This window comes from Nelumbo lutea, chromosome 8, assembly GCF_056320005.1.
Source record: "Nelumbo lutea isolate HS-2025 chromosome 8, American lotus-T2T, whole genome shotgun sequence".
Taxonomy (NCBI): Eukaryota; Viridiplantae; Streptophyta; class Magnoliopsida; order Proteales; family Nelumbonaceae; genus Nelumbo; species Nelumbo lutea.
The window spans coordinates 300,297-318,087 of record NC_142691.1 but is presented as its reverse complement, the minus strand read 5'-3'; the positions used below and the strand labels follow the sequence as shown (position 1 = coordinate 318,087).

At 39.0% G+C, this 17,791-nt stretch overlaps 1 protein-coding gene across 14 annotated transcripts in view; it reads left to right on the top strand.

The window, feature by feature from the left end:
• LOC148842059 (lysine-ketoglutarate reductase/saccharopine dehydrogenase bifunctional enzyme) overlaps positions 1 to 17,791 on the top strand; it is a 179,571-nt gene that overhangs the window by 127,026 nt on the left and 34,754 nt on the right. For all 14 annotated transcript variants that reach the window (XR_016103343.1, XR_016103340.1, XR_016103342.1 and 11 more), the window contains exons 15-18: positions 12,105 to 12,185; positions 12,778 to 12,843; positions 13,103 to 13,220; positions 15,842 to 15,971. Coding sequence is in view for 7 of the 14 variants with exons in the window: in XM_088958165.1 (XP_088814291.1) it covers positions 12,105 to 12,185; positions 12,778 to 12,843; positions 13,103 to 13,220; positions 15,842 to 15,971 (395 nt within the window). In the remaining 7 variants the exon portion in view is untranslated. The remainder of the gene's footprint in view (positions 1 to 12,104; positions 12,186 to 12,777; positions 12,844 to 13,102; positions 13,221 to 15,841; positions 15,972 to 17,791) is intronic.

The window sequence follows — 17,791 nt, the reverse complement described above, 5'->3', positions numbered from 1 at the left end:
GCAAGTACGCTTACCTTTATGAAGGCAATAGGAAGATCAAGATCTGAGGATGGTGGATCTATCAACGGCGAAGACTCTAGTGGCATGCCAGAAGCTAGAGCTGGATCAACTACTGGCAACAATTCTGGTTGTCTATCACATCTAAAGTACACTTTGTGAATAGATGGTCGAATAGGCTCCTCCATAGTAGGCAGGGAATAAAGACATCACTAGATTCAGAGGGAAGAGGAATAGAAGGACAAGGTTCACGTCTAGAGAAATAGGGTAAACTCTCAAAGAGGGTAACATCCGGAGCAACAAAAGCTTTCCGTAAAACAGGGTCATAGCATTTGTAACCTTTTTGAGTATGAGAGTAACCAAGAAAAACACATCTAATAGCTCTGGAGTCAAGTTTATCATGGCCTGGACCCAATTTGTGAACAAAAGACAACCAAACACATGAGGAGGAAGAGAGAAAGGTGAGGTGGAAGGAAACAAGATAGAGAAAGGTGACTCGCCATCTAGGACTGAAGAAGGCATACGGTTTATGAGAAAACAAGAGGTGAGAATTGCATCACTCCAATGGATTTTAGGAACTGACATTTGAATCAACAAGGCTCGAGCAGTTTCAATCACATGGTGATTTTTTCTCTCAGCCACACCAATTTGCTGAGGAGTGTGTGAACATGAGGACTGATGTATAATACCATGAGAGTCAAAAGAATACTGAAAATTATTATGAAAGTATTCCTTAGCATTATCTGAACGGAACACTTTAATGCATAAACCAAACCGATTCCTTATCTCAGCATGAAAAGATAGAAAAATAGAGAAGAATTCTTAACAATCTTTCATTAAGTAAATCCATGTCATTCTTGAATAGTCATCAATAAATGTTACAAAATATCTGAATCCATTATAAGATGACACATGACTAGGACCCCAAACATCTGAATGGACTAAAGCAAAAGGACTTAGGACCTTCTTATCATCCCTAGCAACAAAAGACACTCTATGATGTTTGCTCAACTAACCTAACTCAATCTAACTGAATTACAGACTCCAAGGTTGGGACTTGCTTTTTCAAAACACATAGAGAAGGATGACCAAGATGACAATGCCATTGATGTGGTGTAAGAGAGGGATGAAGAGGCTTCTAAGGACCATGGTCATCCAAGTAGTACAATCCTCCAACTTCACGACCACCACCAATCGTCTTCCCCATCTTGAGATCCTGAAAGACACGATATGAAGGATAAAATGTTAATGAACAGTGACGGGTTTGAGTAAGCTTACTAACAGACGAGAGACTAAAGGGAAACTTAGGAACACAAAAAACCAAGCATAAACTAAGGTCAGAACCAAGAGACACATTACTGGTACTAGTAATAACAAAAGAAGAACCATTAGCTAAGGTAATGGTTTGAGAGGTAGAAGGTGGTGAAAAAGATACAAACATATCTGACGAGCCAATCATATGGCCTGAAGCTCTAGAATCAATTACCCAAGGTGAAGGTGAAGAACTAGAAGCAAGACAAGCAATACCTGACTTCACAAGCGTAGTAGTGGCAGAACTAGAAGAGGTAGACTGGTGAAGCTTTTCATACTCCTCACGTGAGATAGAAATTGTGTCTTTATCCTTACCAACATTGGAAGTAGGAGCAATTTCAATCACACTAAGACTCCCAAAATCACCTTCCACCATTGCTTGGTTAGCCCTAGAGGATGGAGGGCCATGAAGATCATGGCAAAAGTTGACTGCGTGACCTTCCGGTCCACAATGTGAGCACTCACGGGCTGAACCACGCCCATTACCACTACGACCACCACCGCCCCTTGCACCACCAAACTCTCTACCACCTCCTCATGCACCTCTGGGCCCATGGCCAAAACCCCTCATATTTCCTCCACCTCCACCATGCATATGTCTACCAGGAAAACCTCCTCTGGAAACCACCATGGCTGATCTCTCTAAAGGTGGGGGATGATCACTATGTGGATTTGAGGCTCTCCTTAGAAAACCTTAGACAAGGATGAAAGATCACTGCTCCCTAAGATTTGGGCCTACATTGGTTCAAATTCAGACCTCAACCCAGATAAAAATCTTGCTACATCTAGATGTTCTCGTTGTTCTTGTTGAGTCTTCAAATCAGTGGATAGGGGTTGATAAACATTGAGCTCATTCCTTAAGGTACAACTGGTAAATTCTTGTGACATTGTCTTGTCCAAAGTACAATTGCTTAGCATTGTCCCAAATCACCTTGGTCGTGTCTAGAAACATAAGGTTTACACTAATGTGATTCTCCATACTACTCCAAAGTGATGTCATAATTTGGGCATTCTCTTGTATCCATTCATTGTACCCTTCAGATTCACTTTCAATGAACCCTCCTTGATGTACTTCAACTTGCCTCTTGCAATGAGAGATACCTCAACCGACTTGGCCCATGGGACCTAATTAGTACTGTAATCATTCATGGAGAGAGAGAGAGAGAGAGAGAAGAGAAGAGAGAAGAAAGGAGAAGAGGAAGATACGATTGAGAGTCTCAAACTATAGTTGGCAGTAGCCAGTTTATTTATTTACATTAACTTAATATAAAGGAATGAGAAATTACAAGTATGCCCCCGGTGGCACTCCCTAGTAACAAGCTAATAAGAAAGAAATAAACTAACTGGCTGACAGCACACTAACAACAACTGTAAAATAACAATTAAATAATCCTCACAACACTCCCCCTCAAGTTGGGTTGAATATGTCTATCATGCCCAGCATGTCACATAACTCATTGTGTCGCGAGTATGGAAGTCCTTTTGTGAGGACATCAGCAAGTTGTTCCTTGGAGTTGGCATAAGGAATGCAAATTTCCCTTTTTTCCAATTTTTCCCTTATGAAGTGTTTGTCCACTTCAATGTGCTTGGTCCTCTCATGTAGGACAGGGTTGTTGGCAATGTTTATGGCTGCCTTGTTGTCATAGTAAAGAGACATAGGATTATGAACAACAACTCCAAGCTCCCCTATAAGGTTTTTTAGCCAAAGGACTTCAGCAACCTCATGTGCCATAACTCTATATTCAGCTTCAACACTTGACCTTGCTACCACACTTTGTTTCTTGGTTTTCCAGGTCACTAGGTTTCCTCCCACAAATGTGCAATACCCACTTGTGGACTTTCTATCATCCATAGCACCTGTCCAATCAACATTTGTAAAGACTTCCACCTTTAGGTGATTATGTTTATTGAATAGTAGACCTATTCTTGGATACTTTTTTAAGTATCTAAGAACTCTCTTTGCTGCCTCCATGTGTGGTTTCTTAGGAGAGTGCAGTAATTGGCTCAGGACCACAAGTGAATAGGCAATGTTTGGATGGGTCATGGACAAATAAATCAACTTTTCCACTAACCATTGGAACTGTTTCACATCTTTCAGAGGTTCACCATCACAGTCACCCAATTTGTAATCAACATCCATGGGAGTATTTGTTGGCCTTGCGCCTAACTTGCCTGTGTCTTGTAATAGATCAAGGGTGTACTTCCTTTGAGAAATGAAGATATCCCTTTTTGAGCGTGCAACTTCAATTCCAAGAAAATACTTCAAGAGACCTAAATATTTCACTTCAAATTTAGATGCAAGGAATTGTTTCAATTTTTGTATTTCTGAACTCCAATTTCCTGTAATGATGACAGTTTTCAAGGCGTCTAGGCGATTCTGGGCGACATTGGGGTGCCTAGCTTAGGCGATAAAAATTTTATAATATAAAAATCTGACTTTTGGCTAGTTTCCTAGTTTTATATACCACTCAGCATGTATGTTAATTGAAAAAATAGCAATTCTCTTTATTAAGAACATTAAATTTCCTCTAAAAATGTGGCAAATCATCACATCTAAAAGATAAAAATCTTTTACATATTATTAATTTCATTATTTTCAAAAATAATACTACTATAATAAGTATTTAATAGAGAAAATCCATATTAATTAGTAGCTAAAGATGGTTATCAACCCTATATGATAAATATTCAAGATAGAAAGTAAAATAGAAAAAAAAACAAGGATGGAGTTTCTGTTTTATTTAATTAGAGAGAGAGAATAGAAAAAATAGTTTTATTATTCTATTCTTTCTTTCTTTCTTTTTCTCTTCTCAAAACCCTTTGATCTTTTAAATTTTAATAGTAAAACATTAAAACAAAGTATAATTAATATATATAGCATATAATAAAATGTATTAACACATACATTAATAAGATACAATAATATAAATGATATTATAAAAAACACCCGCCTTGTCAATTTTGTCGCCTAGGCGGGCGTTCAGTTGCCTAGGTGGGCGCCTAGTCGCCTAGAAGGGCGCTTAGTTGCTAAAAATCAAGGCGTTTGGGCGAGGCGCCCAACCAAGGGTGCCTAGTCGCCTAGGCGACACCTTGACAACTATCAGTGATGATATCATCCACATACACTATCAATACAGCAACCTATTCCTAACATCTCTTCACAAAGAGTGTGTGATCAGACTGACATTGCTTGAACCCTACCTGCTGAGCTGCCATGTGAAACTTACTGAACCAAGCCTTGGGAGATTGTTTTAAACCATAAAGAGACTTTCTCAGCTTGCACACCTTATTTTCACTTCCCTTGGCACAGAATCCAGGGGGTTAACCATGTACACCTCCTCCTCTAGGTCACTATTTAAAAAAGCATTCTTTATGTCTAGTTGATGCAATTCCCAGTCAAGGTTAGCAGCTAATGATAGGAGGACCCTAATTGAGTTCATCTTAGCTACTAGAGCAAAAGTCTCATCATAGTCAACCCCGTACACTTGAATGTACCCCTTGGCTACTAATCCTTTGTACCTTTCAACTGTCTCGTCCACTGTGTTTAACTGTAAACACCCACTTACACCCCACTAGGTCTTTTCCCCTTGGAAGATCCACCAATTCCCAAGTTTGATTTTTATGGAGGGCATTAATCTCCTCTTTCATAGCATCTGTCCATTTAGAGCATGTTAAGGCTTCTACAACAGTTTTGGGTACAGGGATGCAATCAACTACAGATAGGAAGGCTCGGTATGAGGGGGAAATGTGATCATAGGAGACATACTAGGTAATGGGGTGTTGGTAGTGCATGACCTAACTCCCTTTCTTTGAGCAATAGGAATGTCAAGGTCATCCACAGTAGGAGCAGGAGTATCAATAGGTGCAATAGGGTTTGGACTTACCTCCTGGGAGTCTAACGGTGCCGGTTGCTCAATGTTTGTCTGCTCCACATCTCTATCACATTGCTGATCTCTACGGCATGTACGTTGAAAGACACGAAAGGGAGCAAGGTCCGAAATATAAGGAAGAGAGACATGGCGGACCTGAACCTGCTTCTCCTCTTCCATACTACTCTCCCCCAGAGAAGTAGGGAAGAACGGTTTAGACTCAAAGAATGACACATCCATAGACACAAAAAACTTATGACTAACGGGATCAAAGCACCGATACCCTTTTTGAGAGGAGGGATACCCTAGAAAGATACAAGGAACGGACCGAGGGTCTAACTTACCCCGAGACGGAGACAAATCATTTACAAAGGCACGACAACCAAAAACTCTCATGGGAGTGGAAAATAAAGGGGACTGGGGGAGCAACAACTGATGAGGGGCCATGTAGTTCAGCACTCTGGAGGTAATGCGATTGATGACATAAGCAGTCACAAGTATAGCATCCATCCAAAACCTTTTTGGAACATTCATGTGTATCATCATCCCTCGAGCTACCTCAAGGAGGTGTTTGTTTTTTCTTTCTGCAACACCATTTTGTTGTGGTGTTCTTGCGCATGAGCTCCTATGAATAGATCCATGGGAGGCAAAGAACTCATTGAGCTCACCATGGAAATATTCTTTTGAATTGTCTGATTGAAAGATATGTATTTCAACATGGAATTGCATAAACACCATCTTCTGGAAGTCTTTCACAATCTTTGGAACTTCCTCTCTGCTACGCATAGGGAATACCCATGTATAGCAAGAGAAATCATCGATCAATGTGATAAAGTACTTATACCCGCCTTCAGAGATTATAGTAGTAGGCCCCCATACATCAGAATACACAACATGAAAAGGAAAACTTGATCTTTTATTATTTGAGTGAAAAGTTGTTCTACATTGTTTGCTCAACTGACATGTTTGACACTGGAACTCTGACACTGAACTTGACTTAAATAAAACCGGAAACAAAGACTTTACTATTTCAAAAGAAACATGACCTAACTGACTATGCCACAAAAAAAAATTGAATCTTATTTGATTGACTATATGACTCTGAGGACGACACCAAGAGACCAGCTTTGTTGTCAAGAATGTAGAGACCATCCATTAGGCTCCCTCTACCAATCGTCCTTCCAGAAGTTAGATCCTGAAAAACACATGAACCAGGAAAAAAGATTACACTACATTTTAAAGAGTTTGTGATACAACTAATTGAAAGAAAATTTATAGGAAGTTGAGGGACATGCAATACACAATTCAGGTTAAGGCCATGCGGAAGAGATATTGATCCTTAGCCTGCAATGGAGGAGAATGATCCATCTGCAAGCCTCACTTTATCCCTTCCTGACAAAAGGCTATAAGTCTGAAACAAGTTTGGCTTACCGGTCATGTGGTTAGAGGCTCTTGAGTCAATGATCCGAGGGGAGTCAGTGGTAGTGGTGGCATGGAATGCAGAAGCCGCATTACCTGATGTAGACGCAAATGAAGTAGGAGTACCGGTAACTGAACCATCCATCTATTGCAAAGCCCTACCATATGACCCTAAATGATCTCTGAAGGAATTCATGATATTTTCCTTGGGGTCAGAACCACTAAAGTGGTCCCGAGTAATACCAACAGACCGAGTATCTTGGGTTGCCACATGTGCTGCATTATGTGTTGTATTCAGCTTCTTTTGACCTTGTACTCTACCCTGTTCTTGGTTCTTCACTACCCACTTGGGCTTCCTGTGAATCTCCCAACATGTGTCACATGTATGTCTCGAACACCGACAGTGGGTACAAAACAACTTGTCTTTATCATCAGCCTTCTTGGAGTCACTTTTCTTTCCCATATTGTTACTACCTCTTGACAGTATGGCTGGCCAGAAATAAGAGAAAGAGAAGAGAAGAGAGAAGAGAGAAGGGTTTTGCAATGTAACAGTGCTGGCGGCGCCAGCCTTTATTTTAATATATATAGGGCGGCAAAAATAACAAGGGAAAAGACCCTTGTGCCCCTGAGTACAATAACAGCCATAACAGAAAGGAAAAAAACGAAATAAAAGAAACACTTTAACTAGCCAAACAGACCCTAACATCAACAACTTAATTATTTTAACACTCCCCCTCAAGTTGGAGCATAGATGTCAATCATGCCCAACTTGTCACACAAGTCTTTGTGTCGCACATGATGAAGACCTTTGGTGAAGATATCTGCAAGTTGTTCTTCTGAGCTGACATATGCTGTACACACTTCTCCACTTTCAAGTTTCTCTCTAATAAAATGCTTGTCCACTTCGATGTGTTTCGTCCTATCATGCAGGACTGGATTAGCAGCAATATTGATGGCAGCTTTATTGTCACAGTAGAGTGACAGGATTGCTCACTACGAAACCCAGTTCACCTAAAGGATTTCTTATCCACATGATTTCCGCAACCCCATGATCCATCGCTCTATACTCTGCTTCAGCACTGGATCTAGCCACCACACTTTGTTTTTTACTTCTCCATGTGACCAGGTTTCCTCCTACAAAGGCACAATACCCACTGGTAGACTTTCGATCATTGATTGCTCCTGCCCAATCTGCATCAGTATATACTTCCACCTTTTAAGTGATTGTGTTTCTGGAACAACAAACCAGCTCCAGGAAACTTCTTGAGATATCTCAAGATCCTCTCTGCAGCCTCAAAGTGAGTTGTCCTAGGGCTGTGCATGAATTTACTAAGGACACCAACTGCATAGGCAATATCAGGACTGGTCATAGACAAATACAAAAGGCTCCCCACGAGTCTCTGGAACCTCTTTACATCTTTCAAAAATTCTCTCTCCCAGATGATGATTAGGTTCAATTGGTGAATCAAATGGTTTTACCCCCAACTTGCATGTATCTTCTAGTAGATCTAGTACATATTTCCGTTGGGAAATAAAGATGCCCTTGTGAGAGCGGGCAACTTCAATTCCAAGGAAGTAACGTAAGGGGCCTAGATCCTTCACCTCAAATTGAGTGGCTACGAATTTTTTTAGTCTCCGGATTTCAGCCTCCCAATCTTCTGTGATCACTATATCATCCACATACACAATAAGAGTTGCAATTTTACCTTCACCTCTTTTCACAAATAGAGTATGATCTGACTGGCATTGTTTGAACCCCATCTATTGAACTGCTAAATGGAACTTACTGAACCAAGCCCGAGGTGATTGTTTCAACCCATATAGAGATTTTTTTAACTTGCACACATTTTGTTCACTACCTTTGGCACAGAACCCTGGGGGTTGGGTCATGTACACTTCCTCTTCCAAGTCACCATTCAAGAAAGCATTTTTGATGTCCAATTGGTGAAGTTCCCAATCAAGATTTGCTGCCAAGGAAAGAAGAATCCTGATAGAGTTCATCTTGGTTACTGGAGCAAGTCTCTGCATAGTCCACTCCATATACCTATGTAAAGCCTCTTGCTACCAGTCTAGCCTTGTACCTTTCAACAGTTCCATCACCCTTGTGTTTCACTGTGAACACCCACTTGCACCCCACCGGTTCCTTCCCTTCAGGAAGGTCTACCAACTCCCAAGTGTCATTTTTGTGTAAAACATCAATTTCTTCCTGCATTTCATCTGTCCATTCAAGTTTAGACAAAGCTTCTGCCATAGTCTTAGGAACGGGGACACTATCCACAGAAGAGAGGAAGGCACGGTATGAAGGCAAAACATGCTCTTAGGACACAAAATTAGAGATTGGATGATTAGTGGTACAAGACCTGACACCCTTTCTCTTAGCAATAGGAATATTAAGATCATTGGTGATAGGTGAATCAACATTTAGAGGAACAGACATATCAATAGGAGCAAGTGTACCTGGCTGATGAGACGGATCTGCCTCGGGTGAATCCAATGATGTTGGTTGCATAGTGTCAGGTTCCATGGCTCTTGAACTCTGCTAGCTCTTATGGCGACGATGAAAAACCCGAAATGGAGGAGGATTGGGTAAAGGAGGTAGTTGAATTTGAGTTGTCGCCTATTTCTCCTCAGCCCTACTCTCCCCCTAAGGAGAAACCGAGAAAAAAGGTTGATTCTCAAAGAATGAGACATCAATGGAAACATAGTACTTGCGAGCAATGGGATCATAGCAACGATACCCCTTTTGAGATAAAGGGTAACCAAGAAAAACACACGGAATAGCCCAAGGATCAAGCTTACCACGAGTAGGGGACAGGTTATGGACAAAGCAACAACACCCAAAAACACGCATCGGAATGGTGGACAACGGGGTTGTAGGGAACAAAAGCTGATGTGGGGCCTTATACTATAATAACCGAGAGGGCATGCAATTGATGATATACATAGCACACAAGACTGCATCCATCCAAAACCGTTTTGGCACATTCATATGAATCAATAATCCATGAGCGACTTCGAGAAGGTGGCGGTTCTTCCGTTCAGCCACACCATTTTGTTGGGGTGTCCTGGCACAAGAGCTTCGCTGAAGTGACCCACTCGAAGCAAAAAACTCCGTGAGATCACTATGGAAATATTCCTTCGCATTGTCCGACTGGAAGATATGGATTTCTGTTTGGAACTGAGTGAACACCATGCATTGAAAATTTTTCACAATTTGTGGCACTTCATCTCGAGATCGCATAGGGTAAACCCAAGTGTATCTAGAATAATCATCAATCAAGGTAATGAATTACTTATAGCCAGCCTCAGTAGGTAGAGTAACAAGGCCCCAAACATCAGAATAAACAATATGAAATGGAAATTTAGATCTTTTATTTCGCAAAGGTAAAGAACTTCTACAATGCTTACTCAATTGAGAAGTTTGACACTGTAACTGACTCACTGGCAAGGACTCAAACAACTTTGGAAACATAACTTTTAACGACTCAAAAGAAAGATGACCTAGACGACTATGCCATAAATAGGCTTGACTCTCACTTGACGAACTCATGGACTCTGTCGCCACAAGACCAACATTATTCTCCAACACGTAGAGACCATCCACCATGCTTCCTCTACCAATCATCTTCCCTGAGGCCAAATCCTAAAACACACATGAAGACAGAAAAAAAGTGACTGAGCAGTTCACGGAGTGAGTTAGACTACTAATGGACAACAAATTAATAGGTAATTTCGGAACATGCAGTACATTAGGAAGGGTAAGGCCAAGTGGGAGAGGTATGGTACCTCGGCCAGCTATAGTAGAAAAAGAACCATCAGTTAGTCTTACCTTATCTCTCCCAGAGAGAAAGTTATTTGTTTGAAACAAATTTGACTTACCGGTCATGTGGTTTGAAGCTCCAGAGTCAATAATCCAAGGAGAATCAGTAGTATGAGATGACACATGGAAGGCTGTGGCATTACCTGATGTAGACGCAAACGAGGTAGAGGGAGTAGGACCAGAATCCATCTGGCGGAGAGTCCTACCATACAACTCCAAATGTTCATGAAAGGAATTGATAATATCTTCCTTAGGGTCAGAACTGGGATGCCTCTCCTGAGTTACCGAAGGACTAGTCTCTGTCGACGCCATATTAGTTGAATTATACCTTTTTTGATTCTTCTGGCCTAGTTTCTTGCCCCGATCAGGTGTTGACTTCTTACCCAAATCCTGTGCCCATTTAGGTTTTCCATGGAGATCCCAACATGTATCTTTTGTGTGTCGTGTCTTCTGGCAGTGAGTGCACCAAAGTTTGCTCTTATCATCTATTTTTTTTCTAAGTGTCACCCTTTTTAAAACCACCTCCCACATTTGTATCTGAATTTCCTCAGGCAGTTAGGGCAACTGACTCCCCTTCTACACCATTCATCACACTTCTTCTTCTTTCTTCTGACTGCACCAAGGCATACACCTCTTGAACTGATGGCAAGTCTTTACTACCCAAGATCTGCACTCTGATGGACTCATACGAAGGATTCAGCTCTAGGAGGAAGGCAAAAACTCGTTGCTGAGATACAAGTGACTTATAGGCCTTTGCATCTTCATTACACTTCCAATTCACATTCTGATAGTGATCAAGTTCTTTGCATATTGATGTCAAATCAGAATAGTAGATCGAGAGACTCCTCTCCCCCTGCTTGCTAGTAGAGGATTCAGCTTGCAGTTGATATATCTTGGCATAGTGTTTTTGCTCTGAATAGGTGGACTTCACTTGATTTTGGATTGGGAAAATGCCAGGAACTTGACCAACTCTGGAAGGTCTCTTTAACTTGGATCAATATCAAAGATATTTAGAAAGCTTCTATTCTAACCCCAAGTGCCACTTCAAACTCCCTTTATACCCCTTAATCTAAAAACTCTCCAGTTAGCTAGGTTTTCGGGAAACTCTCCAAGAACCTATGTATAGGATTAAAGAGAAAAAAAGGAAGAAGGTAGGAACTCCACTCTATACAAAGATAAAAATCCCACCTGCAATAATCTGAAATAAAATAGAAAAGGGAAGAGAGACAATGGAGAAAGAAGATGGAAGCAAATAGAAGGAAGGAAGAGAGTAATTGAACCTCTCTCAAGCTCCCACAATTGTGTTTTATTATTTGATTGTAAAATGGACATAATTACATTAATACCCCTTAGTAGGGTGGCCAGCACTAGAAACAATAATAAAAGAAATAAAACAGGCCCATAACTAAGGCCTGCTAATCACATAAATAAATAAACAATATTGAACTATGGCCCATCCGACCCATTATCCCTACAAATTCATTGAACTTTCATTAAATGTCTCTCATTATTTGCCATTTTGGTGAATCTTGGTAGGAGGTGTCTCTTTTGTATAGGCTTTCCTTTTTTAAGTTATGTCAACAACATTAAACGTGCAATTCCATTGATGTTAGTATGCGTGTATAACATATACAAATATATATAGACTGTTGAATATTGAAAAATCTAAAATTGGTTTTTTTATATAGACTGTTGAAGGTATTTCTAATGCAACAGCAATTCAGCTTGATGTAACAGATCATGGAAGCCTTTGCAAATATATTTCTAAGGTAGAGTATTTCCCATTTTCCATTAACATGTTTGAGTTCATTAAATCCTTTCAAATTATCCATATTAGTTTTCTGAATTAGGAGAAAACTATGCTGATGGAAAGACATGACACTAGAAGGGATTTGACCAATCAAAACCTCCTGAGTTTTAATAAATACCACCTGATTGGTTACCACTTTTATGATACCAGTTCATTGGTTACATGTTTTTTCGGTATCACGTCTTTTTGGTATCATAGTCAAATCCTTGAATTATCATCATGTTGATATAAATTTCAAAATTATATTTCGAAAATTATATTTCAAAAAAAGTTTCAAAACACAATATCTTACCTCCCTTTTGTACTAATTTGGAGACAAATTATGTCTTCGAGTATAATAACCTCAGTTTGATTCCAAATTCTATATTTTTATGACATGAGTTCAAATTATCATAGATCACTTTATTAGTTGAAAAGTGGTAAACCTTTAGATATATTTGCATTTTCTTTTTTCTTTTCATGATAATTTTCTTATATTAGACATGTTTATGAGCTTTCTAAACCATGATTGTAGTCATATGATGGCTCTCTGTATTATCTGCCTTATGCAGGTTGACATTGTTATAAGTTTATTGCCTCCTAGCTTCCATGTTATAATAGCAGATGCTTGCCTTGAGGTAACTTTCACTAGTTATGTTGGTGTTTGATTACATAATGGATTCTCATCCCCAACTTCTTTAATTTTCTTTCAATCAATAAGTTGTTGTTAATAGGTTGATTTTTTTTAACAAAATTCACCTTCCATCTCTCCTTAATGATTTTCCTGTGTCAAAAAATACTGAAAAACAAGGTGAATATCAATAATGTAGATATTCACTTGTGAACGCCCTTCCTTATTTCAGTCGAGGATATTAATGATATTGTGTCTCATTGCAGTTCAAAAAACATCTTGTCACTGCTAGCTACATTAATGATGCTATGTTAAGATTGGATGATAAAGCCAAAAGTGCCGGTATTACAATTCTTGGTGAAATGGGTTTGGACCCTGGCATAGGTGATTATTCTCAAACATCTCTAGTTGTATGTTCAACAAATATAGTGGGCCTATACTTGTTGAACATTAATCTACGATCTATGATGTATTTATTTTACTAAAACTTTTACCCCAAAATGGATGGGATCTGTGATTTTCCAACATATTCAAGAGAAAATACTTTTGAGGGTGCGCCTTGGCACAACAGTTGGGTTGCTCTATTGTGACCTGGGTGACCAGGGTTCAAATATTAGAAACAGCCTCTCTGTATGTGCAGCAGGGGTTAGGCTGCATACATCTACCCCTCCCACACCCCACATTGGTGGGAACCTCATGCACTGGGTTTCCCTTTTCAAGAGAATATACTTTTGGGGAATCTGTTTGTTGATGTCTCTATCCTATAGCTTTGTAGTTACTCTTCATTTTTTGTGTATCTTGGAGCAAGATCTAATTATCATGACCTTCTATTTTGTTTCTTTATTTGGGGATTAACACAGATCTTTAGGTGGGTGGTCTATCACCTATGGAGTTTAATTCATATTACATTGATAGACAGTCTGTAGGATCTATTTTACATGTTCCTTGGATATCATTTTGTCGGTCCTTTTGGTAATTTGTATCATAACATCACTGAAGAGCACAGCAAAGACTGCTTTTCTGTAGGTGTTCATAATTGATGAAAGGAATTTCCCAGTGTAATTTAATTATAATTATTACATTAGCAATCTCATTATAAACAGATAAATATAGGACATTGACTTTTCTTAACCAAGAGGTCATTGCAGTTTCTTATTTGGGCATATTGAACAGTTATTGAAACTTCTCTTTCGACAAAACTTATTATGTATTCCATATCTTCAGCCGTTATTTTATATAATTAGACTTGTACGTTATCTTATTTATTTTATATAGAGTTACATGAACTAACTTTTGTTGAAATAAATCTTGAAGTATTACAATCTCTCCCTAGTTATGTCAGACACCTATCACTGCTATCTCCAATATTCATATCATTGTTCCTGCTATTTAATATATTTTGATAGCTTTATACTTCATATTGTAATGTCATCTATGTTAGTCTCTTTCATTCTTAAACATTATTGAGTATTTGAGTGAGAAAGGTTACTTTCTGCATAATCTGCATATCATTTTTCTGGGGTCAAATCTATGTAGATCCAATCACACTGCAGAGTCCAAGTCAACATTTTTTTATCTTGAAAAAAGAAAAAAAAAAAAAAAGATGTGCCAACCCCATATAGTTGGGATAAGGCTTGAATTATGATAAAAAAAGATGCCAATTACTGTTATTTTATTGAATTTAGTGTATGGACCATTTTGCATGTTAAGCTTTCATATGGTCAGTTCTCAAGCATTATTTATTTCATTCCTTTGCCAAAACACATCACATACCAAATTCTTGGTAATTGTAAAAATTTTCATCTTTCGAGATAATTGTAAGAGCATTAATTCCTCATAAGAGAAATGGACTAGTAATTGATTCCTTGTTATTTTCTAACTATTATCCGTAGAACAAAGTAAAAATTATGTTGTTGGGTTAGGCAGTGGGCTGTTTTATTTCTCTTTGTTTATTCTAGTATGGGCCAGACCTTTCTTTTTTTTTTAGTGTAAATTGCAGATAGGTACCCTGTAATTTAGGGTAGTCTGACTTTAGGGCCTGAACTTTCAACTATGTCACTTTAGAACCTGAACTTTCAGAAATATACATTTAAGTCAAACTCCGCTAAACTACTGTTATAGTGATGGTTAAAATTACAAAAATGCCCTAATTATGATTCTCTTTTTTCACTATTCAACTTATAACTTTGGACTTTGGACAAAAACCAGTGGTAGCAAGCTCACCCTGTTCTGTTCAATCGGGATAAGTCCCACTTTCGAACACTTACTTTGCTGCCGCTGGTTTGTGTCTGAAGTCCAAAGGTAGAAAAAAAGATTGACGGTGAAAAAGAGTCGCAAGATGGGCATTTTCATAATTTTACCCCTCACCATAACATTAGTTTAACAGAGTTGGACTTTAAAATATATATTTGAAAGCTCAGGCCCTAAATTGAGACTACCCCCATTGTACAAGGTACCTATCTGCAATTTACCCTATTTTTAATTCATTACTTCATGTTATAACTACTGCTGCCTTATGTACTTCAGGTTATATAGGGGGAAGTTACAAGTCCGCCCCTCATAAGACAGCAGCAGTTATAACATGATGTAATGAATAAAAAACAGGTGCAGCCCATACTAGAAGATCCATAACTAAAGAATAAATAAAGAAAGAAAATAAACATCCCACTACCAAATCCAACAACATAAATTTTTATTCTTTTCTACATTATCTCATAAAATAACAAAAGAATTTTCCCCAAGAAGTTATTATTGGCATTTATCAAGTGTGCTAATTTGGCACAAGCCATTTTCTACATATGCATATGTTATTCTAACAAAATCTCTATTTCCTTTATTCATATGAATGTGCTATCTTCTGTGTTTTTTTTTTTTTTTATTCTCTTGATGACATCCCACAAAAGATTAATGAAAAACAGATAAGAAAATTATCTAGAGGGCTTCACTCTTGAAAATGATTTCCTGTACAAGATTTTTAATCATGAATACCATATTGGCTTCTACAGATCATATGATGGCAATGAAGATGATCAACCAAGCCCATGTAAAAGGTGGGAGAATAAGGTCTTTCACTTCTTATTGTGGGGGACTTCCATCTCCAGCAGCTGCAAATAACCCATTGGCATATAAGTTCAGGTATTTCTTAAATTCTTCATAGTGAGCAAAATTATTTACCTTCACTCTGTTGTGCAAATTTCAGTGAGATTTGTCATAGTCTATTATGCTTAGCTTGGATTTATGAATATGGATAACAATGAAGTTTTTTTTTTTTGATAATTGAAATGATTTTATAAAACAGCAATAGACAATAGTACAAAGTCCTCAAGGAAAGGTACAAGTTGCAACCTCTCCGGGCTAGTTAAGTACAGATTTCCAAATTAATAACAACTTACATAGAAGCACAAAAAAGATCTTCCCTAGAAACCCCCTGTTTGGCTAAAGCATCAGCCAAAGAATTAGCAGACCTACTAACCCATTTTACCTCAACTCTCATATTACTGGTTAACCACTTTACTTTTTTGATGAGATCTTTGTAACCCCAAATGGTGGTATCCAAGTTTAGGAGCCACCTGGTTACCACTTGAGAGTCCCCTTCAACTAGGAGATGCTCCACCCCAAGCTGGTTGGCGATCTGAATTCCTTGTACTGCAGCAAGGATTTCTGCCCTTGTGGAATCCCCCACTCCCACCGGTCCTGAGAATAGGGAAATTATGTTGCTGTCCTTATTTCTCAGGATACCCCCTATACCTGAAGGCCCGGGGTTGCCTTGGCTACTTCCATCAAAGTTCAGCTTGATGACACCTTCCAAAGGCGGAATCCATTCTGACAGAATTCTATCCTTCTTTGTTGAAGTGTTAGCTATTGTTGAGCAAGAGAAGAGAGGAGGAAGAGAGGAAGAGAGAAGAGAAGAGAGGATAGGCGAGAGGACTGAATGCCTCAAAGAATACTTCAGGCGAGTGAAGCAGTTGTTATTTATACTATACTAGTCATACAACATAAGTATGGAAAATTTACAGAAATACCCCTACGATACTAAACCTGTGTACAACAACATCTGTCAACACTCCCCCTCAAGTTGGGGCATAGATATCAATCATGCCCAACTTATCACAGAGATCATGATGTCTGGAATAGTTTAGTCCTTTTGTGAAAATGTCTGCCAGTTGGTTTTCAAAGCGGACATAGGGAGTACATACTTCGCCTCTGATGACTTTCTCTCTGATAAAATGCTTGTCAACTTCGATGTGCTTTGTTCTGTCATGTAGTACCGAGTTAGCAGCAATACTTATAGCTGCTTTGTTATCACAGAATAGAGTTATGGGTTTGTCCACTAGGAAACCCAACTCACTCAACAGATTCTTTATCCACATACCTTCAGCTACTCCGTGGGCCATTGCACGGTATTCAGCTTCAGCATTGGATCTAGCCACCACAGTTTGTTTTTTACTCCTCCAAGTAACAAGGTTGCCTCTACAAAGGTGCAGTAACCACTAGTAGACTTTCTGTCACTTTGAGATCCAGCCCAATCCGCATCTATATAAACTTCAACTCTCAAATGCCCGTGCCTTTGAAATAACAAGCCAGCACCAGGAAACTTCTTAAGATATCGTAGTATCCTCTCTGCTGCTTCAAGATGTGTAGACCTAGGTGCATGCATGAACTGACTGAGGACACCAACGGCATATGCGATGTCTGGACGGGTCATAGAGAGATATAACAATCTCCCTACAAGCTTCTGAAATTGTTTCACAACTTTAAGAGGTTCACCCTGGCTGTCACTTAATTTATGGCTGTCACTTAATTTATGGTTGGGGTCAATGGGAGAGTCAGCTGGCTTACCTCCCATCTTTCCAGTGTCCTGAAGCAAATCTAGGACATATTTCCTTTTGGAGATAAAGATACCTTTTTTTGATCGAGCAACTTCAATTCCAAGGAAGTATTTGGCAGGTCCTAGA